We start from the raw sequence: 25,673 nt of genomic DNA on the forward strand, positions 1-25,673 counted from the left end.
AATCCGTCCCTCTTCCTATCGTGCTTTTTTGCAGCAGTTTTGTTTTTCGGTTATTCAGTTTGATAGATCGGGTGAGTTTATGTTAATGTTGTGACAACTTTCTAAATCTGCCTCCTCTCTGATGGAGCTGTGACACAGATTCCAGGCGTCTTTAATCTTAATGAAGTGAAATAATTGTTTTCCATTAGTGTCTCCAGCCGAATTAGAAGGCTGTCGCCGCAACTGAACGCCACATCTGAGCTGGTTTAATTATAATTGTAAATTATTTTTAGTATTTTCAACATTACAACTTAGTTCTCTTGATTATAATTACTTTTTGGCTCCATTTAAAAGCCAAAGTCATTTGAAGCTGAAGAAATAAGAGCGTTTCCCCCCCCAGAGAAAGAGAGTGATAGTGAGAAGAGGGGAGGAGTGTGTGTGTGTGTGTGTGTGAGAGAGAGACAGAAAGCAATGCAACCATTGTTTTTTGGGCCGTGGGCATCTTCTCCACTCAAGGGACTGTGAGGACGGCAGGAGGGAGGGAGGGAGTGTGTGTGTGTGTGTGTGTTTCTCTGTCATGCCCTGTGCGTGTGGGTTTGTTGAGCCAATGTGTGTGTGTGTATGAACTCATGTGTGTTGCTGTCACTTGTGGAGAAGGACGAAGGCCGAGTCTTTTAAGCCCTCCGGAGTCCAGTGGTACAAAGACGGGGATGTGAAATGTTTGCCTCTCATCGTGTGAAACGGCCTTCGCGTTCTGCCCGCGCCGTGTAAAATGGCACCAAATCAAAGGGCGCTTCATTTCTCTTTCTTGTTTTTTTCACGAGCGCGCGGTCTTTCAGATCCATCGTAATGTCGTCTCCTTCAAATCAAACGCCGCTGTGCGCCGGAGCCTGTCGGTTCCCACAGATTTTAATTTAGCGATAGATTAAAAAAAACAAAAACATCTCTCCTAAGGAGCGGCTCGTACCTTCAGTCATTTGGGGAGGAAGTCCCCAAAACACACAAGCATGAATGTATATGTAATGTAATGTATATGTAATGTGTGTGTGTGTGAATGTAATTAATCTGTTGAGAGAATTCATTAGCTAATCCCTTATTAGACTGTGTGTGTGTGTGTGTGTGTGTGTGTGTGTGTGTGTGTGTGTGTGTGTGTGTGTGTGTGTGTGTGTGTGTGTGTGTGTGTGTGTGTGTGTGTGTGTGTGTGTGTGTGTGTGTGGATGAATGAATTCGAAGGTTTGAGTTGAAAAACAGATTAGCAACCTTTTAGCGTTCTGTTGTCAGGGCGTTAAGAATGATGGAAAGTGAGCACACGACATGATTGACACACATGATTCATGTTCCATACGCCATGCTGCGATGAGGGGCGCTTTGGTACTCGTACGAAAGAAATATTGTGACGGCACAATGCCTCTTTTGCAAAGTGAAACATATGAGTTGGTCTATTGTTATTATTTCTTGTTGATTTTATTCATCATTAATGAAGAACCGTTCGTGGGTTATCATTGGTGCTTCTTGTACCTGCCTTTATAGACTTTAAACAATACTATTGTGTGTGTAGGCCTATATATATTATATATATTAGATTTCATAAGCATACGTCTGAAGTGGAAGAAGCAGGTACTGCAACATCAACAGTCTGTTCATCCTCGATCCTGTTGTTTCCATTCAATTTTGAATTCATGCACAATTTACAAATGAACATTAAAATGGGCGAGATGGACGCGCAGCTGATGTTCTGGTCCTGTAGATCCCACTACGTGATCGGGGAGAATCATCAAGTCAGCGGGCGGGACGTGAAACCCAGAGAAGTGTTAAAAGTCTCATCAGAGACGAAGGGAGGCAGTCGGTCCAAGACGCGTCCCAGACCCTGAAATATCAGCTCCCTGATGAATGATGGTATTAGTCCAGTATCATCAATCTCTGCTCGGCCCCGTTTGGCTCTGGTCACAGCTGTCAGTACACGAGGGCCCAGAAACACCCGGCTGCCTCACACACACACACACACAGTAACACACATGGCTGGCTAATGACAGATTAAGTAATCAACACCCTCAGTTGATTAATGACATTACAGTGCACACACAGACACACACACACACACACACACACACTCAGATGTGAGCAGCATCAGTACCAGTTGTGTAGTCTTGTTTGGTGATAATGCGATTTCAAATGTGGTCATGGCTGATCTGTGTGTGTGTGTGTGTGCGTGTGTGTGTGTGTGTGTGTGTGTGTGTGTGTGTGTGTGAAGGCAGGTGACAACAGTCTTGGGAAAATGTTTGCCTGAGGTGAAGGTCAAAGGTCGAGGTTGGGCACCAACAGATAATCCGCCCCACCTTTTCTCTACAGGCTGGTCGCTCACAGTTCCTCTCCTCACTGTGTTAAACAGCATCTCGGTCGGGATGAAACAGAATCGCTTGTTGTCGCCCAACAACCAGGGAGCCGTTTCCCTTTGCTCTTGTGTATGTGATGCCACACCTGTGCTCGCTTTGCACTCTAACGCTGTCTTGTTGTCCTCTGCTTTGCTCCCGCTGGACCCAGCTCACATGGGGCGCGCCGAGAAGGGTGAGTCACGAGAGGCCGGCCGAGCTTCATCTGTCATGGTCATCATCGCCTCTGTCATAGTCTTTAGTGTCACCTCAACACCCCCCCCACACACACACACACACACACACACCCCACCCCTTTCCAATGTGTGCACTCCCTCTGAGGACCACGACCATCCCGTCCTTCACCGGTCCGTCCCGTCTGTGGGCTTCATCCTCATTGCGCAGCATCTCTCGTAGCGTTACTAACACCTCGGTGAAATGTCCAAAATGCTTGCGGTGCCTCACAAGACGTCCCGTCCGCAGCGACGCGCTCCCAGGGACTCATTTCCGAAACCTTTTTTGAAGTGCTCCCGTCCCGGCTCCGCTGTTGTCTGTCTCTGTGAGTCTGCCAACCCTCCCCTCACCCCCACCACCCACGCTGTGATCGTCTGCCTCCCTGAGCCTGGACGGCTGCCGGGAGGCTTGAAGTTTCCAGGTGCGGTTTGTTCAGCCGAGCCGGGTCTCTACATCAAGAGGCTCCCCGGTAACTTTGTTCCTGCTGCGGCTCCTTTTCTAACCGTCCACATCGGCAGCGACGCGTCCGTCCGTCTGTCTTGCTGTTAATGAGGGTGGTGAAAGTGACGGGTTGGTAAACTGCTCGGCGGACATTGAACCCTTTGGGGGATAGATCACCGACAAACCGAGGGGTTTGGTGTCCCACGAGGCTTCGCTGTGGCGGAATCAAGGCCAATCATTTTTTGTGTTTTAAGAAAAGCTGGTGAATCCTGTAAAATACACTTAGTTTTGTTTGTTTATGGGAGTTGAACATGGGACTTGCAGCGCTGCGCTCCGTCACTGAATGCCAAAATAATAGCGGCCTAATGAAAGCCCAGCGAGGCAGAAATCCTGTCGGTTCATATTAAGCAGGACAGGTTCTTGAAAGGTTTCACATCTGCTCTCGCTAGTCTCACTAGATTACACCCCGACTCCACCGGGAGGCCCCCCCTGCCCCCCGGCAGCTTGTAGATGAGGTAGAGATGACTCAAAGGTGTAGTGTTTTAATTACTAGGTTTACCCATTTAGTCTAAGTGTCATTTGAAGTTGATCTGGAAGACTGCCGTGTTTTCTACATCTGTTTCAGGTTCATAGGCACAAAATCTCATTTAGTGGCAGCTCATTTTCATTTTCTGCTTTGAAAAGCTCCAAAGACTTTTCACCCCCTCCCTCCATGTTTCAATTTCCAATGCGCCGTGAATCTCCAGTTTTCCTGTTGTAACTGAACTCTGTAACAAGTTTGGCAAATGTTTGATGAGACTGGGGGGGAGTTCCTGTGACTCCGATGGTTAAAGTGTAACCAAAGGTTCCTGACTCCATTCTTATCCTCTCCCGTCTTCCTCTTCTATGAGCTGCAGAACACAACATGCCGCAGAAAAATCTCTCAATGGAAAGATCACTGAAAGATTGACATTATATTTTAGACTCATTTGCCTTTTGAAGGGTCCTTGTGACTGTTCTTGTCACCCTCAAAGCTCCTAAAGTGATGCTTCAGACCAATTTAAGATGAGGATCTGCCTTCTGAAGCGGCAGGTACCATCCGGATACGTTCACAACGGTTACAGACCGTCCGTAAAAAGACACTCTTTGTTTAGGGCAATATTTTCTTTGTTTGATTAAATGGGACAAACTAAGCCATGTCTGTGTGTGTTTGTGTGTGTGTATGAAAGAAGGAGCTTCTTCATGTTAACCTTCAGGTGGACTGACTTTATAGACATGACCAGAGGCTCGTGTGTGTGTGTGTGTGTGTGTGGGCCTAAAGGCGGTGGCTGAAGTGGTTTCCATTAGTCGAGTTAAGACGACATCTGTCATGAAGCTTTATACTGACACAAGTAGCCGTGAGCGATCTCAGTGCAGTGCACCACATCGAGTCTCATCCCTGATCTCCGTGTGTAGTCCGATGATAAAACATTCTGCCACAGTCCCGTTCAGCGCCAGCGTGTCCCTCCTGGTATCTAAAAAGACACCGTTCTACTGTCCTTACAATGCTTTCCAATAACCCTCTGCTCTTTAAGCTGATTCCATTCAAGAGCGGCAGAAAGCTTTTGAGATCTATAAACCGTGTGTGTGTGTGTGTGTGTGTGTGTGTGTGTGTGTGTGTGTGTGTGTGTGTGTGAATCCGGGGCTCACAGACAGATGACCAGTCCATTAAGATTATCATCTCCATCCTGACTGCGTATCTTCACATCACCACGATGCAGAGATTTAAATCTAGCAGATATTCCAGAGCTCTCTTTATTCCTCTAAAGGATGCCACACATTTTTTTTTTGCATCAGCCGGTCTGTCATCCAAATCTGCCGTTTGGTCGTTCTGCCAAGCGGCGTGCGTGCGACTGTCTGTCCCGCCTGCAGATGACTGACTGCAGACACACGGTCGGCCTGACAGCGTTTACCTTCACGTTCACGCACACGCACCTGCAGTCAATCACTCCGGCAGACGGACGTCTGTGTGGACATTTAAATGTTGGACATGTGTCAGTCACTTTCCTGGTTGGTCCTCGGCAGCCTTTCTGAAACACTGAACACCGCAGAGTGAAGCTTGGGCTCCATATTGATGAATAATGTCTCCCAAAACAAACAACGAAATATAAGACATTTTCAATTGTAGATATAATATAAATACTATAAGAGGTCAACTGGAGTTGACTATTCTGTCTGAATCCTATTAAATAAATTCATCCTAAAGAGTTTTTTATATGCTGGTCTTCAATGGGCCTTTTGCAACTGAAACGCATTCTTCCCGGCGTGTCATCGTGTGCTAACTGGCTTCCATCAAAATGGAAATATGCTGCACCACCAACGGGGAGGGAAACAGGGCAGCTTCACACCTCCTGACACTCGCCACCTCCGATTTATCTCCCCGCTTTCATGCACCTAAACAACAGCTTTCCCACGGGGGGGAAGGAGGGGGGGTCGTGGGGGTCAGGACCCCCGCTGAGACAATGTTTACCGAAGTCACTTGTTTTCAAAGTCGGCAGCGGCGAGTCCGCGTTGTTTGTGAACCTGGCGAGCGGCGTGTTCTTTTCCAGCGGACGCGATAAGACGGCAGCGAGATTACCAACGGACACGCAGCTGCAAGGCACCATGAGAAGCAAGGAGGACACCAAAATAGGACATGTGAGGGTTTCCTTGGGAGGTGGCGGCGAGGGCCTCATGCTAAACGTATTCCTTGTTTTGTATGTGATACTCGGTAGTACTACACACACACACACACACACACACACACACACACACCCCGGGTGTGTTGATACAGTGCAGACCGTGTCAGTCAGTTCTTCTCTCCTGGCCTCCTTTTTGTTTGAGACATCCAAGTATGACTCCCGGATAAGGCTTCTATTACCTCGTTCCCGTCTTCCCTCCCTTTCCTCGGAATTTATGGCCCACTGGCAACGCAGCGTTTATCAAACCCTCCCCCCCCTCTCCTGTTCTCACTATACCCCCTCTTTCCCCTCTTGGCCTTGTCCTCCTCCTCCTCCCCCACAGACCAACAAAACCAAGGGTGGGAATCTGTGTTCCCAAATCCAGGCAGAATAGTGTTGTATTACAGGGATTAAGTGCGTGGATTCTGCTTAAGGTGGAAATCTTAAAGGCAGCAGAGGCGTGACTTGGTAACGGGGGGATAAGAACGATTCGGTACTTTAAGAACAAGTTAAAAGTAAGTGTAATGAAGGACCTATAGTGGGTGGACAATCATTGTCTTTCAGCTAATGATTACTTTCATTATTAATGAATCTGCTCAAGAGTTTTCTTTTGATTTGTTTGGTCTGTGAGGAAAAAAGGATAATTAATATTTAAAATCAAGTTAACCAACCATCTAATGTATTCTGCTTGTGGAACATGTTTAGGCAAACCTCAAAGAACAAATGAGTCATCTAAAAATATAACAAGTACTCACGTACATCCACTTCAGCCGTGGCCACAGTCAGTTTGATAGCGCCAACGTTTCTGCACCTTTGAACCGATTGCCCAACAAACAAATTCCTCTCTACGGTGTCATGCTGGCACACAACAATCGCACAACCCCCCCTTCCTCCCCCCCGTATCACTGTCTGTCTGTCTGTGGCCGTATCTCTCTCAGCCGCTCTGTGGAATGCTTTTGTTAGTGTTTCCTCTCTGCTGTGTTCCATGTTCAGCCAGATTTACTTTGACTCCCCAGTCGTCGTCGGAGGAACCGTCTCTTTGTATTAAGTGGCGACTGTCACTGCGTCTGTACGCGGCCAAAGGTAAATAGTGTGTGTGTGTGTGTGTGTGTGTGTGTGTGTGTGTGAGAGCCAGGCGAGCTGTCTGGTCGGAGTAACGGTTAGCAGATACAGCTCTACCTCCTCATGACACAAACTGTCTCTCCCACTCTCCCTCTCACACACACACACACACACACACACACAATACTACCTTAAGACTCAGCGTGGCTCTGTCTTGTGGGGTTAGTCCCTCACTACAAAGTAAGCTTCATGAAGTTAAGTGCAGTTTAAAACTGAACAGCTGTGCGCGTGTGTGTGTGTGTGTGTGTGTGTGTGTGTGTGTGTGTGTGCGCGCTGAGCTGTCAGAACCCCCCCGACCCGTTAACACTTTAAAAAGTCTAACGTTCTTGTTCGTTATGTACATAGATGCTAAAAGAATGAAATGGATCTTCGTTGCTCTTCAACCGTCGTAACTGCGGAGCTTCTTTGAACCCGTCGACAGCGGCTACACCCAAAACGCCGGGTGTCCTGTTTTAGAGTGCTGGGGGGAGGGGGGCGGCTCTTTGACATCAACCCATCTTCAACTGGAAACGTTGTTTATTAGACGACTAGATGCCAACTTTTTTTGGCTTTTGTTTGCCAACAAAATGACTGTGTGACCTCCAGCCAGGGGAGACGCGCTACCTGAGTCCATGATGCATGCAGCAGTAGTTACAGAGGGACAGGTGTGTGACCCTGTGTGTGTGTGTGTGTGTGTGTGTGTGTCAGCGTGGCTCCAAACGGGCCGTACGTCCCCCCACACAACTGCTCACTGGATGGAGGAAGGTTAAAGTGTAGCCAGGGGCGAGCTGGGCCTCTCCTTCTGCAGTCTGCTACCACACCTCCCCCTCCAAACGCACACACATGCACACACACACACACACACACACACACACACACACACACACACACACACACACATACCACTGGATGGAGCGAGACAAAGTCAGCCACATGTGGTTTGGGTTAGCCACACTCTCCCTCCACACCGGCCCTGAACTAACCGCTGCTACTTCACCACGGTCAACTACATGTGTACGCGGCCCGTGATCAGCGCACGCCGCTGTGCTGCTGCTTGTAAATCAGTGTGTGTGTGTGTGTGTGTGTGTGTGTGTGTGTGTGTGTGTGTGTGTGTGTGTGTGTGTGTGTGTGTGTGTGTGTGTGTGTGTGTGAAGGCTCGTCCCTGCCCGAGGCAGAGTCGAGTAGAACAGTGAATCAAGGTTAGTGGTCCAAAGAGAGCAAGAGGGATTGAAGGAGGGAAGGGGGTGACTGTACCCGACGGAGCAGAAGGGAGGAGGAGGAGGAGGAGGGCGCACCACGTTTTTTATTTTTTTTTGGTCGTCTCTTTGTCCATCTCTTTTTGGCTCACAACTATTTCGTCGTGTTAGATGTTTGGGCTCTTTGATGTGTAGTGCTTTTTTTATTTCATGTGGGCTTATAGCTCAAGTCTCTGCTTTTAGCGATCGATCCGTCTCTTAACGGCTAATAATAGAATCGAGTTTATTGTGCTGTACTTTCCTGTTTGATCCAAGTGGATTCTGATGGACTTATAGACTACAAGTGGGCGCAAAGCTTTTTATTTTCCCCTCGCTCCATCCTCTCTCTCTCTCTCTCCCTAAAGACGGCAGATTCCATGTAACAAGTTGAAGATCAAACATAGCGAGTCAAAGGATGTTTTTATTATTTGAGCATGCTTGTGAATACAGCGACGCCTCGCTGGCTCATTGATTATAAACCGTTGGCTCAGCCAAACGTTGCTCCAACACTTCCTTAACGAACACGTTGAGCTGGATGCGGTGAAAATAAAATGTGTGTGTGAATATTTCACTCGACTGGATGACCTTCCTCTGCTGAAGAGAATAAAAAAAACAACGTAGTCACTGCAAACCAATGAGTTCTCTCCAGGTTTAACGTTTTGGCTGATGAGTTGGTAGCAGAGGAAGCTGCTCAGCACGTCTCTCTCCTTCTCTCCTGGGATTCCTCAGAACACGAGTCACGTTAATTACATCGCAACCAACGCATCCTGAAGCAGTGAGAAACCTCCATCTACTTGTGAAGGCGGATTAGGAAGACAAACTTCTTTCATGATAGCATTTTTCCTGGTGGCCTTTTTGTGATGAGATCCTTATAGAAAGGCTTCTCTGTTGTCAGGGAGGATTTTTAGTTTGAAAGCAGCGGTTTTGTCTATTTTGCATTGTGTGTACAATGTGAGCGTAACAGGAGTGAAATGAATCCATTTCTGACGGCGCTGCCAGGTCCAATCACCTTTAGACTCACGAACCTCGTAAATGGAAATTGAATTCCGGCGATGAGGCGTCATCACCAACAACCCGAGCCGACTGTAGTCCTTCACAAAATGGAGGTGAATGAATTATACCACTAGATTACATACAAGTGTGGGGGGGGGCACTGCAGACTGACACGGCTGCAATGTCTCCTTACGCACCTCCTACATATCTGCTGATAGCGCCGAGCAGATCCACTCGGGGGGGGGGGGGGGGGGGGGCTTCTGCTACTTTGAGTGGATCCAGATCTCGGGTTTTACTCTTTGGCGTTGCCGCCGTTCTCGCTCACTTTACGTTGTAGTACGGTCACTCTCTGAAAGAAAGGGGGCGAATACGAGTTGTTAACGCGTGAAGGAAGAACTTTGTTCTGTGTGTGTGTGTGTGTGTGTTCGTGTTTACATTGCTAACTGGCTGTGCAGAGACTGATTGGTTTCTGCTGTGAAATCCGTCTGTTTGTCTTGCTGGCGCCTGTTTCAGTTTCACATTCTTCTTTCGACTGGGCTTCAACAGGGGGGGTCGGGAGTCAGGGGGGCGTAGTGGAGGATAAAAACTCTTTCTTGAAGTTAGCTGGCTGGTGTTTCTGATTCAGGCTCTTGTCATCTCCCGCCTGGACTACTGCAACTCCCTCCTGGCTGGTCTCCCTGCCACCGCCATTCAACCTCTGCAGCTGATTCAGAATGCAGCAGCTCGACTGGTCTTCAACCTTCCGAAATTCTCCCACACTACTCCACTCCTCCGCTCTCTTCACTGGCTACCGGTGGCCGCCCGCATCTAGTTCAAAACATTGGTGCTCACGTACCATGCTGTGAATGGATCGAATCCAGCTTACATCCAGGACCTGGTCAAACCCGACATCCCAACCCGCACTCTCCGCTCTGCATCCGCAAAACTACTCGTCCCTCCCTCACTGAGAGCAAAACACTCGACTAGATCACAACTCTTTGCTGTCCTTGCTCCGAAATGGTGGAACGAGCTCTCTGAAGACACCAGGACCGCAGAGAGCCTTCACATCTTCCGCCGCAAACTAAAGACACACCTCTTCAGACTCTACCTCGACTAAAGACTAACAAATTGTAGCACTTAAATTGTACTTGTAACGTCACTCATCTATAGCAAATTGTAAATTGGCTTATTTGAGGAAATTGCACTTTCTTGTTTCTTGTTCTCCTGAGTTTGTACTCTATGGTTGAATGCACTTATTGTATGTCGCTTTGGATAAAAGCGTCCGCTAAATGACATGTAATGTAAATGTAATGTCTGCAAAAGTGTATAACGTGAGGTTGCACCGGCCATCCATGAATCCATCGGTGTCTTTGTCCTACGTTCTTCTTAACTACTCGCTGGTTTCAGATTTCTATCTGCAATCTTAGTTGCACCATTACAATTTAAGAGTAAAATCCCGGCCGGCATAGTTTTATTTATTCTATTCTGTTATGTCAATCAGAAGCAAGCTTCCATTTAAAAGCAATCATGTCAACAAGAAGCTGGGGTCGCATTACAAGTGATGAAAGAAAATAAATGAATAAATATATATGTGTGTGTATATATTATTAAAAAAAAGATATATATATATATATATATATATATAAATTATTAAATGTCTACATTTGTTAAATACTGTTATTTTGAGGTTTTTATTTTGACAATATATTAATTTTCCTTAAGTCAGAAGAAGGACTTTCTCTTATAAGCGGCCATTGTTTGATCCGTCCCATCACACATCCAACTGCATCGCAAACAAGTGGCGGCGACACAGTCCGCCTTTAGATGTGTAATCAATGGGTATTAAAACATGCCCCCACCCAGCCCCCCCCAGCCCCCCGTCTCTCTTCTCCTCCACGTTCTGCTGCTCATTACGCCGATCACTCAACTTCCACAGACGCCGACTAGTCACACCTCATTAATGACCTCACACACACGCACGCACACACAGTTCAGTCAGTGAGGCTGCATCACAGCTTAATGTGGCGAGCACGGGTGTGGACGCTCACTGGTAGTATGAGAGAGAGGGGGAGAGAGGGGGAGAGAGGGGGAGAAACTGGCCTGTTTAATGTTGCGTAGCTAACGGGACGCAGTATTTTAGACGCGTCTTTGACAGTTGAGACAAAAAGTGTTCAGATAAAAAAAAAAAGATCAATAAATATCACCCACATCAAGAGGATTCCCACATGAATGAGTCTTCAAATCATCATAAGATATAGCTGGATACATAATGACAATAATTCTCTTTCACTAGGTGGGCGTGTGTGTGTGTGTGTGTGTGTGTGTGTGTGTGTGTGTGTGTGTGAGACTCGTGACCGGTGAGTAACACACTGGGTATGCTGACGCATTCTGGCAGATACAGTAGCCGTGGCCACAAAAGTGTGTATGTGTGTGTGTTTGTGTTTGTGACGGATAGTTAATTATACGAATGTGTCGGTCCGTTCGTGCACGTTGCCATGCGCGCACACCGGCCACGGGCCTGATAGGCAGTTCTTAATTAGTTGCCACGGCTACCGATGATGTGTCCTGACAGAAACTGTGGTGATGACAATCTCCTACCCCGGAGCAGAGAGGCATGCTGGGATTGACACGGGGTCCACTCAGTCATCATGGTGTGTGTTTGTGTGTGTGTGTGTGTAAAAGTTCAGATTGAAGAAAACAAGACCGCTAGTTGTTTCCTTGATAGTCAATTAGTGAGCGCGGAAGGGATTAAACCCTCACACATCCACACACAGACCTCCACTTTTTGTGTGGTAAACATGTTGAAACAAGGAAATTGCTCTGTGATTTCTAATCTGTAGTTGTGAAGATGGAATGACTGGCCTCCACTTTATTCTTCCATCTCCTCGTCACCTTCGTCCGTAACCCCCTCCTCCTCATCACTCCGTTCCTTCCTCCATCCCAGGAGGCAGCAACGGGGCCGAGAGAGCGAACATTATGAAATGTGTCGATTGCGCGTCACAGCGGATCCAGCCGTACAAAATGTGATTTATGCAGGATTTATAGGACATGAAAATAGTCGCCTCACTCCAGAACCACTCCACCAAACAGGAGTTTGAAACCAAAAAAAACTGAGAAGCAACAAAATGAGTTGCTTGTTTTGATCTCCTTTGCTGCTTTAGTGGAGCAATTACTGCATTCATTATGCATTCTGTGTTTTGAATTGGCCTAAATGACCAGTGAGAGACAAAGAGAAGGGGAGAGACAATTGCTGCACTCTGACAGATGTGTGTGTGTGTGTGTGTGTGTGTGTGTGTGTGTGTGTGTGTGTGTGTGTGTGTGTGTGTGTGTGTGTGTGTGTGTGTGTGTGTGTGTGTGCTCGGCTGGTAGTGAACTCAGAGATGAATCTTAATGGCCATCATTTAACCTTTCACCTTGAGAGAGACACACACACACACACACACAGCTAGTTTACTGGATGAGGAATGGAGTGGTTAGTTGAGTGCTGAGGATATTAAGAGGAGTGTGTTTGTGTGTCTGTGTGTGTTTGTGTGGGTTGTGTGAGAGGGTGATCGGGGTCAATAGACACAATTTATCTCTAAGAGCTTTGCAGCCTCCACTTAGATCAGAAGCAGTTTTTTTTAAATCTTTAACCAAAAACTGCTGCCCTGCTCTCTGTGGGCTGAAACTTTCCGTCACGTTGCACGTTGCTCGCCCGCTTCATCCCACCCGGCGATGCGACGGCAGGCGTGTTCCGTCCCGCCTTGATGTGCAGGCGCAAAGCGACGGCGCGGGTGACGTAAATGAGTCGACGGCGGTAGAAATCGTTGAAACGGAACCATTTGGATGCGTTTCAATCAACGAGTGCGGAGAACTGGTTCATTTTGGACGACTTTTTCAGAATTGTCGCCTCGGTTTTTTCGCCCGCCAGAGCGTCTCAAGCGTCTGCTGCTCGCGCGTGGCGGCTTTGAAGGCGAGAGAGAGAGAGAGAAAGAGAGAGAGAGAGCGCTGTGTGGAGCAGCATGCGAGCAGCAGAGCTGCTGAATTGTGGTCACATGATACTGGTGGGTGGAATTTTGTCATTCGCGTGCGTCCATCTGGTGCGACCCCCTGTTCAACTCCTCCAGCACTAACGCACATACGGGCCGTGCACACACACACACACACACACACACACCATTATGAGGGAACAGCTGAGAGAAGCTGACCCCCCCCCCCTCCTCCCTGCAGAGCCTCAGGACTCATCCAGGTGTCCACTTTCCTCGTCCTCTCTTTTCTGTTTTCTCTCGGCTTTCTGTTCATCGGACAAAACATGCATTCCGTGTAATAACGGGTCAGGATGATGAAGCTAAGGAAAGAATATAACAAACATGAACCAAAGCTGATGAAGGGATGTGAGGTGCACTTTCCTGTCTGGCTGTTACTACGTTTCTCTTTCAGGGTGATCAAGCTTTCATTTTTACATCATTTCACTCAAAGAAATAATTGAACATTTGTGAAATATGTTTGATGTGATTGGACGATAAAGTCAGCAGCCCAAAAATGAGTGAGCCGGTAAAATCCGCCTCCCCAAAACCTCAGTCATTGATATCTTTTCCTAAAATGTCAAACTATTCATTTGGATACTAGAATAAGGTCTCCGGATCATTGGTATTAATTGCTTGTGTATCAGAGGCATTAGACATTCAGGAGGTTCAGCCCTTTGGAGCCTTTCTGGAATAACACAATTAAGTCGAAGCAATCTTCCTGTTCTTTTGTTTTTCCGGTTAAGGATCCGTAGCTTTAACGGAGCTCGCCATATCGGTTTGAATCACAACGTACGCGTACTCGAACCCTCTCCATTCTCTGTTTGTGTAAAGGCCGGGGGGGCAGATGGAGGGTCAAGAAAATAAATGAATCGGGGAATAGAGAAAGAGAAGGAATTAATAAGAACAGGGCTGCAGTTCAAGTAAAATAAACAAAGGCAAGAAGAAGGGACGCAATATTCGGGGGGAGGACAATATGGCGGCAGAAGAAAGACGACGGAGAGGACTCAGGAAGGGAATAAAGGAAAAGAAATGAAGAAAGACAGAAAGAAAGTATTTTGTGCAGGAGTGCAGTTTCAGCTTCTACAAACCCAGGAGCTCTGAATACTGCTTATTAAGCAGGGACCCTGTGTGTGTGTGTGTGTGTGTGTGTGTGACAGGGTGATATATTGGAACACACCTCTGTGGAACAGCTGCAATGATGAGACTGAGAGTAGGGAGTAAGAGGTGTCGTCTACCTTCCACACACACACACACACACACACACACACACACACACACACACAGCGATGCGTCCCAGCGAACAGAGCTGAGAGATATGAATTTGTTGTGACCGCTCCGGTGGACTCAGCTTTTTAACGCGGCACTTCTTCCCTTTTCTCAGCCGCTGCTCTTTATTCCTCCAGTCTTCCCCTTCCTCGTTCCCCCGACTCGTCTGTGTGCACACTTGGTTTATTACACCGATAACGAGCGCAATAAAAGGAAAAGACGGAAATCAAGAAAGACGGACGGAGTTGTAAAGTAAAGGGAAGGCTTTGAATTGAGAGGGGGGGGGGGCGGAGCTGGAGTTTCTTTTTGGAGGGGAGGAGGGGTGGGAGGAAGAAGGGGAGATAAATGGAGAAGGGGCCGTCAGAGAGCGAGCGAGGGGGAGAGAGATTTAATAGATGAATCTGATTTATCTATAATGAAATCAGCTCCCGTCTGTAACGGGAGGAACGGGCTCCATTCAGTCGCTTCGCTGCTCCAGAACCCGTTTGCCCGTTTAATATTCTTAAGACGGGAGCGAGGAGATGCGCCCCGGATGCTGACAAGGAGCGGCTTGTAACGGGGCCACGCCCACTTCGGAACGCCGGGAAGAGGCTCGGGCGTGCGCGGGGTTGTTATCCAAATTCACCCACACAAAGGAAAAGTCCAAATTGCCACAGAGTGAGTGGAGCCATGACAAATTATTTTTGGTGATTTTCTTTTTAATAACTTGCAATCTTCGTTTGATTGCACTTACGTAATTGATTTATAACTACTTTAGTTTGTGGACTTTCGATTTATTTCTCTTTTTCGACAATTCTAAGCTGAAAGTTTTGGTCCCGTTTGGTCGGACAGAACCAATCCTAAAACGTCTCCTCTGGCTTTGGGCGCTCTCACAATTTGAAGGCAAAAAAGATTGATTGATTGATAATGACAATAATTATTAGCTGTATATAAGTATATATATATATATAAGTATATAGTTATTGTAAACTATGTGCAGAGTTCATGACCGAATATGCATTAGTTTACCAATGAACACACGGTGAAGAACGTATTAATAACTGAAGGACGGTGACGGTCTGCATTCTGATTGACGATCATCTGTGTTTGTGTGTCTGTGTGTGTTTGGTCCGTTTGTTCGCACACGCGTACGATGTTTGTGTGAGTCAGCGTGGTCATGCTCTCTTTCTCTTTCATGTGCGACCAGGCAAGAAGCAATCCACCCCCCCAACACACACTGCCTCGGGCCCACGCACACACACACACACACACACACACACACACAAGCCCACTCTACATTGCCCATGGCTACAAATTCGGTCCAAGGAAGCTGCTTTATGCTCTTTAAGTTGTATTTTACACAACGCCCGTGGCAACACATTCAAACACACACACACACACACACACACACACACACACACATGCATGGGTTTAGAGAGAAATGTAAAGAAACATGTGCATTTCTAGGCCTGATTGTATGGACTTCTACTCCTGTGGGCATGGCATAATATCACACACACACACGCACACGCACACACACATGCGCGCATGTTCATTTTGTGGGTGCATCTGTTGTCAGTGGAGCGGCAGCCATGGTAAGAGGTGCTGTCCAAAACCAGCAGCCAGATCAGCTGAGTTCACCTGCCACACTCTGCAGTCCAATTATGGTTCAGTGCGGTATGGCTGTGTGTGTGTTGTGTATGTGTGTGTTTTCTCAAATTGCATCTGTTGCTATGGAAGACGTTTTTTTTCTCTTAATGCGGCGCGTGTGTGTTTTTTGCTGATGGATGTAGATTTGTTGTGAATCAAAGGACGGAGCTGCAGCAGACTGCTGGTTGATGCTCTTTGTGGTGTTTTGGGGGAAATTACAGTCCATCTCGCAGGGGGGGTTGTTTTGGAGTGAATGTCCAGTAAATGGTCCACGTTGTGCAACGCCAAGGGGATTAGTTTAGTCTGAAAGGAAACAAAAAACGTTGTGATCACAAAAATCCCAGTTTGTGGACACAAATGGGGCTTTTCTAGTGCCGGTAAAGTGAGATGGTGGTCCGAGCTTCTCTTTCATCACGCCTGTCTCCCCTCTCTCTCCCCGGCCCGGGTCACTACCAGTGTCCCTGTTTCCCTTTCGCGCCCCCCCCACACACACTTTGCCTGAAGGACAGGAGGCAGAGATGAGTGGACGGTTAAAGGAGACGATCCCTCGCTCCCTCGTCTCCTTCTCCCTAGCGTGCTCTCTCAGCGGCACAAAGCCCCTTGTCCACTTTGATTACTGACGTTACCGCCAGCAAGAAAGAGGCTGCGCTGTGGATGCTCCTCTGTGCTCTTCAGAGTGACGGGCTGTGTGTGTGTGTGTGTGTGTGTGTGTGCGCTCGGACCAGACACAAGTCAACAACCCAAAACAGAGACGTGATTGTTGTGCTTGTTGTGTAACAAAAAACCCGAGAGAAACCAGAATTTTCTGCCCGGCTGCCGTGAGCGACGGCGCTGACACGGCGGGAGGGAGGTGAAGGCAAGCGAGGGCCCGTGTGTGTGTGTGTATGTGTGTGTGTGTGTGTGTGTGTGTGTGTGTGTGTGTGTGTGTGGTGGGAGAGTGGTGAGTGATGGAGGAGGGAAGGACGGAGAAAGACGGACACAGAAACATAGACAGGGATAAAAGGGAAAAAAGCGGCCAGCCTGTACTTGTTTTCCATTATCAAGGTTCCAGAACTGTTCACAGAACAAACACAAACGCCGTTAATTACTTGGCACACATCGCGGCGTACGTGACGCACACCGGAGTGAGGGCCTATCTGAGACAAAAGCAGGGGGGGGGGGGGCAGGGACAGCACTGTGGGAAAGTTGGGAAGAAGTGGGGCAGCATGCTGGCCGCTCGGTGCCATCCGTTACCTTCAGTGGTCATCCGTTACCTTCAGTGGTCATCCGTTACCTTCAGGGCCATCCGTTACCTTCAGTGGTCATCCGTTACCTTCAGGGTCATCCGTTACCTTCAGTGGTCATCCGTTACCTTCAGGGTCATCCGTTACCTTCAGTGGTCATCCGTTACCTTCAGGGTCATCCGTTACCTTCAGTGGTCATCCGTTACCTTCAGGGACATCTGTTACCTTCAGTGGTCATCCGTTACCTTCAGGGACATCTGTTACCTTCAGTGGTCATCCGTTACCTTCAGGGTCATCCGTTACCTTCAGTGGTCATCCGTTACCTTCAGGGACATCTGTTACCTTCAGTGGTCATCCGTTACCTTCAGGGACATCTGTTACCTTCAGTGGTCATCCGTTACCTTCAGGGCCATCCGTTACCTTCAGTGGTCATCCGTTACCTTCAGGGTCATCCGTTACCTTCAGTGGTCATCCGTTACCTTCAGGTCCATCCGTTACCTTCAGTGGTCATCCGTTACCTTCAGGGACATCTGTTACCTTCAGTGGTCATCCGTTACCTTCAGGGCCATCCGTTACCTTCAGTGGTCATCCGTTACCTTCAGGGCCATCCGTTACCTTCAGGGTCATCCGTTACCTTCAGGGTCATCCGTTACCTTCAGGGCCATCCGTTACCTTCAGTGGTCATCCGTTACCTTCAGGGTCATCCGTTACCTTCAGGGCCATCCGTTACCTTCAGTGGTCATCCGTTACCTTCAGTGGTCATCCGGCACTTTGTGGGATAAGAAACATGCGTGAAAACGTTGTATCCTTGTATTATTTTTGACCAATGGCAGGCTGACTAGAAGGTTTGCTCTGTGCGGCCTGTACAGCGTGCGTGTGCTGGGTCACGTAGTCATTTGCACACTGCAGCGATAGTCACCCCCCCCCCCCCCCCCTCCTCCATCTCATCCCATTGCGCTCACATTAAAGGCGCCGAGGGAACCGGGTCTGATGCCCCTGAGCAATGGGCAACATGGCCCCTCAAAACATGCAGCCCCCTCCCCCGTCACATTTCATGGTCCTCTACACGGCGACATCCTTGAGGGAATATTGTTGTTTCCATTCCGTTAACAAATGGATGACATTTATTGTTGTCAAATTAAAGGCAGAATCTTTTTTTGTTTCCCGTTTTTTTTTATGTCATTTCGAGAGCCGGCAGAGAACCATCTGTGCAACGCTGTCGCAAAATCAATGGTCAGGCTTTCCTTTTGAGGTCGGGGAAAACGCCGTTTCTGCTTCCGGGAGGAAACGTGGCGGTGACATAGGTGCAGCACTCACAAGTACGTCTCACCGAGCGCCGCAAATGTGTCCCAAGAATTTCGCCAGACATTTCCGGTCATTTGACGTCGTCTCACGGGAGCTTCTCTGATCTGAGGACCTGCAGCTTTACATCATGGGACTTTTGGTCGGTCAAAAGGAAACATTTAAATACGTCGCCGTGGACTAAAAGACACTCGTGCTGCATATTGGGACATGTTAGTGACCCACTTAAAAGCTGGGTTTCATTTGCATTTATTTTTTTCGGCTACTTCCCCCTCCACCCCCAGTCTGTCTCTTGCCAGTTTTCTTATTACATTTACACTTATCCACTGCTCCACGGAGTCCCGCCTTGATGGGCACACGCTGACTCGGGTGACCCCGCCCCCCCCATCAGCGGACGGAGAGCGCACGTCGGGAAAATGTCGGTCAAAACCAGCAACCCTCCAGTCACGTCTCTGACCATTAGGCCGCCGACTAGCCGGCATATTCCTCGCTTGACCTCCATTTGCGCAGAAAGAGATAAAGAAACAAAGAGTCGGGACACATGTAACAATGGTGTCTGGTGTCTAACAGTGTGTGTGAGCCCGGGGCGGCGCTCTGCAACCTGAATGTGAGTCAGGCACCGGTTCCACTCATTTGCTGCTCAGACCTTTGTCATTTAAAAATGGACACACACACACACACACACACACCCTCACATCCATAAAGAGACCACTCCCCTGTAGGTAACTCGCCTCTTTCTCTCTCCCATGAGCCACTCCTTAGCTACAAGGCATGCACACACACACACACACACACACACACACCTAAACGCATTAGTTTGTATAACTAGATGTCTGTGAATTATTGAATTATGATTGAATTAATAGAATTTGCTTTAAACGGCAATTTATTTTTTGGGGGGATTTTTCAAATCCAAAACATCTTTAATCTGATTAGACTCCGAGTACAGGACCGTAATGTGTCTCTGGAAGTGCTGCTCAGACACACACAGACACACACACACTCACACAGTATTTCCCTGTTGTAAAGGGTAATAACCGCCGTCCTCGGGCCAGTTACGGCTACCGTAAAGAGACGACAACTCCCAAAACTCATTTAACACACACACACACACACGCGCGCGAGCGTGAACCGGGAGGGAGGAGTGGACGTCCCTGCAGCACTTTTATTTTGCCCTCCTTTTGTCTCTGCGCTCCTCCCTCTCCCCGTCTTCCTGCCTCGCATCCCTCTTGTTTCAGCCCCTGAAGTGATGTTTGACCACATTCTGCAGCTGAAGGTGACGACGTGCACGCTTGCCTTCGCGCACGCTCGTCTCCCTCCGGCCTCGGATCCGGTGCGTCTGGTTTTCTTTGAGGAGAAAGCAGTGGAGTTGGTTCACATTCCTGCCGTGTCCCTTTTTGCGTGGCTCGGTTTTCGAGTTTGACGGACAAACATCCGACGTCCTTTAGCGTCTGTTTCCCGGATGTCAGCAGCTCGCGTCCCTCCTTCCCCCGTCTTCAATACACACCTGCCTTCAGAAGTGACGCCACTGACCACAGAGTAAATACTGTTGTGTAGCGTTCCTGTAGTCTCCTGCTCATTACAGGTCCAGACGTGGTGTTTACCCTCAGCGCAGACAGCAGCAACGTGTGATGTCCGCCCGGCTCTTTGGTCTCATGTGCTGTTCCCACCTGTGTGGTTCCCTTTGTTTGTGTGTCTCACTCTCTGTGTGTGGACTTCTTCTAGGACATTAAATGCTATCGTTAGGCATCTTTTTGTTGTTCGACAGAACTGTCACAACCACAAATAAAAGAGCTTCTTTTTTTATTCAAGATGTATTTTTTTTTCCTATTTGATTTTTATTGGTTGCAGAAGTCCCAGCAACATTTTCCAATTGTTATTATTCTTAGTTAGTAAGTGCTGTTTCAGGTGGTTCTTTGTGTGCCGCTTGTGGAGAAAGTGCTTTCGGTCCGACGGGCCGAACAACAGAAGTGCTTCTGCTGCACAAACACGGACGCACTAAATCCGAGCCGTCAGACGGTAAACCAGCCGGCCGGCCTTTGAACCAGCTCCGCTGGACAATGGCAGCAGTCAGCCGGGCCGTTCAGCGTGTCACCAGCCTCTGTGCTGACTAGCTGCTTCACATTTAACCTGCTTACAGCCCCTGGGGGGGGATTTCTTTCTCCTCTAAACCCACTCTCAGGTTTCCTCGTCTTCTCTTCCTCTTTAGTCTTCCCTTCTCCGTCCGGCATTACCTACCGTGTGTGTGTGTGTGTGTGTTAATGTCTGTGGGGGTTGCTGTTCAGTGTGTGTTTGTTCTGCTCTTATCTCGTCCACACCAGACCTGTTTTTCCGTCCAAAACCTCAGCCGTGCCCCGATTGGCTCAGAAACAAACAGCCGCCTGTCCGCTCTGTGATTGGCCCATTCAAATCCATTCAAATCCTCTCCGGTTTGATTGTGTCCTCCCGGTCATTCATCAGCGGGTTATCGGGGCAGCTTGACGAGGCGCTCGGTGCTCGCCGGGCCTCTGGCGCCACGCGGGTCCACACAGGTGTGTGGGCCCGGCGCCCGTTGCCGGCCGCCGTTCTGACCCCGCTCTGTCCGGCATGGATCCCTTTTTTTTATTTTTAGAAAACATTGGGGCTCCATCTGGCCACATTGACATTGTGTGTGTCCCCGGCGCTGTGTGTCGTTCATCTTATGGCTTATTCCTATTGCAGTGGAGTTTTTCTTCACTTTAGTCGCCCACTCAGCATTTTTGAGGTCAAGTGCGCACGAAAGGGGGCGGCGAGAGGCAGCCAAGTTGAGTCTTGTTGTTTGGGGATTCTTACTTGAAAGCAAATACCAGCTGTCCTCTCAGGTCTGAGACTGGCTGAGTGCAGGCTGAGGGCTCCACGATGACCCCCCCCACACACACACACACACACACACACACACACACACACAACCCCTGACTCATTGAGAAGGCCGCTTACTGGCATGCGATCGTGTGGATGGTTTATGGGTGAGTCGCAAGCTACCGATCTTTAGAGTCATCTGAAGACTTGCGGGCCGCGAAACTTTTCCGTCAGCGGAGCTCTCGTTGCCGCCGGCGTTGAGTCAGAGAGTAACGTGGGAGGAAGAGCCGCAGTGTGTCAACGTTCACAAACCACCAGAGGTGAAGAAGGGACGGATCAGCCTTTTTCTGGGAAATCTCCCCTCGGTGTCTCTTGCTGCCCCCCCACCTCTCGCCTTCTCTCCCGGCCGGCCAGTCGGCGAGTCTGCCCGCACGTCAAGTTGCTTTGAATGTCATAAATGTCAGCATTTGAATAGTAATGGAGATAAACGATGGAGCGATAGACGCAGAGCCGGGGGGACGTGGGGGGGGGGAGAGAGGTGAATGTCATAAAGATAGTGTCCGTGGAAGGGTTCATCCCCGCTAACAGCTATCTCTGGACACACACACACACACACACACACAGTATACTGATTATAGTGTTCACACAGAGATTTTCCCAGAAGCGAGCTGTTCGCTCACGGCGCTGCGGTGAGGAATTTGGAGCCACATCCAGTTTAATGCCGATACGGTTTGTTGATGATATCTCAGTTGACCAGCAGCAGATTAATTGACATGAACATATCAAATTGCAAATTGAGAGCCGTGTCAGGATCTCCAGTTGAACATATCGTGGTTGGTGCATATCCTCTAGTGTCATTTCGAGACACCACTTTTCTGGGAAATTGTGCTTAACACTTCAGGTCGGCACCCAGTCGGGAGCCGAGCAGTTTTCCACGTTTGTGTTGGCGGTGTTTCGCCTCATGTTGTGATGGAGCGCTCTGGTTACCTCACTTCTGATGCATTCGAGATCCCAGCATCTAGTCCAGTCAAATTAAGACGCAGCAACGCTGCTTTGTTTTCCATCCGCCGAGATCTGACTCTGTACCTTCTGTAGTGCCGATACCTGCACACCTCATGGATATTCTAGGTGTTTACTAGAGTTCAGTCGTGGTTTCGGGGGGGTCCAGGCCTGCTCACAACGCACAAAAACGAGAGCCTCATTCAACAAGCAAGCGGTCAAAATGTGCAGGGCCATTTCAGCCTGTCTGTGGGCGACAGCGCTTTAATGAGCCCGTCAGAAACGGTTTTATTGTGCAAAGCGCTCTTTGTGGCGACTCGTCGACCCGAGCGACGGCGACGCTCGGCGGCGGGGGTCACGGCTGCCTCTCACAGCGGAGCTCGTGGGCCCTGATTGTGCGTTTGTGGAAAAATAACGGAAAAATAACGTGGCGCACGAAAAAGTGCTTGAGTTTGAATTTGAATTGAAAAGCAGCATTAACCCCGAGAGAGGAGAAGAGCAGGGAGAGGAGGAGGAAAAACACACATTTCTGTTTTACTGTCAATGGAAACTCCTGAATCAGCTGAATACACACACACACACACACACACACACACACACACACACACACACACACACACACACACTTCTCAGATTCAATTACAGCATTGTGAGATGAAGGAGAAATTCTTCAGCCTTCAGCACTTCCAATTAAACTAGAGCTGTGTGTGTGTGTGTGTGTGTGTGTGTGTGTGTGTGACTACGCGTATGTGACTGATGTCGCCGTGTGTGTGTTTGGGTGTGCGCGTGCCCGTGTGTATGTTTAACAGGCTAGGTGTGTGTGTGTGTGTGTGTGTGTGTGTGTGTGTGTGTGTGTGCGTGTGTGCGTGTGTGTGTGTGTGTGCGTGTGTGTGTGTGTGTGTGTGTGTACGTGTCCTGGCTTTGATGGTGTCGCGCTGCGCTGCAAGGGCCACTGAAGCGTGACTGTGTGTGTGTGTGTGTGTGTGTGTGTGTGTGTGTCTCTCTGATGTCACCTTGTATCATTTCAGGCTAATTTCACCTATTCTCAGAGAGCGAGAACAAGAGACAAAAAGAGAAATGCAACAAAAAGGCTGAGACAACGCAAAGAAAGTAAATGATACCCCACAACTTTGTCAGTGTCCTTGAGGTGGTCGGGGCGACTCGGGCCACACGCACAATGAAAATAACAAACCCACAGCACAAAGTCATTTTGAGAAAGGCCAGTAAATAATAACATCACAAAGATGGAGTAGTGAGACTGTGTCATTACTTTAGCTTAGAGTTCCTCTCCTCCTTTCCGTCTCCTTTCCCTCGTTAAACCGTCTCCCCGAGTTCCAGAAAGTTAGTGAGTCACGTATGAAATGTCCCACAAAACCCTATATGATTATGAATCCGGGTCAGCAGACGTAATTATTAACTGGACCATTTTTAATGATTTGCTGGGAAATAGTATCACTGGCGGTTGGAATTGGATTTTAATGACGGAAATGTAATTATTGTCCTTGAAAATGATTTCCGTTTGAGAACCGAAGCTCCTCTTCTTTCCTCTTGCGGTGCGATCGCAAAGCCACCTAGATTTGGATCCCCCATTTATCGATGCAGGAAAGATGGAGACAAAAGACAAAAAGACAAAAGAAAATGGTGAAACAATTGGCTTAGACGGCTTCATCATCGGCTTCCTCTGTGCCTCCCCTCGCGTCTCTTCCTCTGGATTTCTTTCCTTCACTTCGTCTCATGCCGTCTTATCGCCGCTCTTCTGATAACATCTCTGCCTGCAGCCTGCAACTGAGCTCTGCCGATAAATACTAGTGAGAGCGAGAGGATGTAACGGTCATCTGATTAGCTCAAGTGTAAAACATCGCATTCAGCCCAGTTGACATTTTTCGTCGTCGACGTGACAAATATCCGTTGTGTGGATTTCAAGTCCATTTATTCCAACACACCAAATGTTCATATTTTATTCCCAGCCACTTATTCTAGACCAGGATTACGGCCCCACCGTCCTCGCCGTTCGCTCGCCGCCACGGCAACGAGGCCCTCTCGACCGTTGCCGTTGAGAGGCTCTTCTCCCCCCTGTAAGTTGAAAGACGAGGTGTTTGGGTGTGTTTGATACGCGTCCGGATGAGTCAGGGTTATTTCTTCAGCGAGGACAGTATTAATCACGGAGGAGGTGGAGCCGCGACGCCCCGACGCGGTGTGAGGTCAGAGAACTCGCTTAGTTTTGCTATTTTTCACACAAGACATCTTTGTATTATTCAAACCAAGTGTGGTTAACTGAAAGGCAGCGGAGTGGATGACCTCGCATATCTTTCACAGCCCAAATGTCTCCATATCTCTCATGTGGAACTCATGGCCTTCTTCTATCTGTCAGGCCTTTCTTCACTTTCAGCATTGAACTAACGTTGAATTAACGTTGTGTACTTTCTGTCTCTTTTCTTTAGTTCTTTTTATTTAACTTACAGCAACTGACTCCAACCCTCATATCCCTCGTTTTTTTTACAGATACATTTTCTGTTTTCCCTCCAGACTTTAAACACACACTGCTAGTATAGCTGCACGTTCAGTGGCTTTGCAGACCCTGGATATTGACGCACAAAGCCAGCGTGTGCCATAAAGCCAGCTGTCGCCCCGGAGGAATTGCGTAGTTCCTTATTTGATCCGATCGCACCACACCAAGGGGATGTTAGGCCGCTTCCTTTTTAGATAAATGTGCTCGATTGTCTACACAAGGGCACGAGTATTGACCGAGCATTCTGAGACTTTCTAATCGGACATCTTATATCTCTTATGGTTATAATGGAGTTTCAAAAACACCTCAGACCGCCGTCGTATTTAAGCGTGTCCCGTAGAGGGGATTTAATACTGTCACACCGCGGTGAAATTGTCTGTTGTTTTACTCTGTGGGGCATTTTGTCTTGTCATTTACGGTTTTATTTTGAAATAATAACTCCTCTCGTTTCAGGTCACTTACCCTTCCTCATGTGTCACCAGTCTGATTGTCTTCCCTGATTCCTGATTGTGTCCACCTGTTCCCCATTCCCCTCCATGTGTATTAATAGTCTGCGTCTCCCTTTGTCCTGTGCCAGTGTGTTCGTCATTACCCATGTGTTCTACCTCGTTCTGCCACGTCACAGGTTCCTTTTTGTTGTTATTCAGGATCTTCGATCGGCCCAGTGCCTTCACCTCCACGCAGGTTGTTTTTTGGTTTTGCTTAAGTTTTGTATTCCTAGGTTAGATGCAACATTAATCTTTCATAGTTCTTTGTTTTTCCTCCTATAAGGAGTGATTTTGTTTTGAGACGTTGCCTCCGTCAATAGAGTGCGTTGGTTACTTTGATAAATTTAAAAGCCTTTTGTTTTCCTCCTAGAGCGGAGTGATTTTGTTTTTTGATAGTTTTATAGCCACACTTCTTCCTGGTTTA

At 48.2% G+C, this 25,673-nt stretch overlaps 1 protein-coding gene across 1 annotated transcript in view; it reads left to right on the forward strand.

The window, feature by feature from the left end:
• ptprk (protein tyrosine phosphatase receptor type K) overlaps positions 1-25,673 on the forward strand; it is a gene marked incomplete in the record, with an annotated part of 84,801 nt that overhangs the window by 2,316 nt on the left and 56,812 nt on the right. Inside the window, 1 exon segment of the mRNA XM_078093080.1 lies at positions 2,521-2,544. Within this exon segment, the coding sequence (XP_077949206.1) occupies positions 2,521-2,544 (24 nt within the window).

The sequence above is a fragment of the Gasterosteus aculeatus genome, chromosome 18, assembly GCF_964276395.1.
Source record: "Gasterosteus aculeatus chromosome 18, fGasAcu3.hap1.1, whole genome shotgun sequence".
NCBI classification, from domain to species: domain Eukaryota; kingdom Metazoa; phylum Chordata; class Actinopteri; order Perciformes; family Gasterosteidae; genus Gasterosteus; species Gasterosteus aculeatus.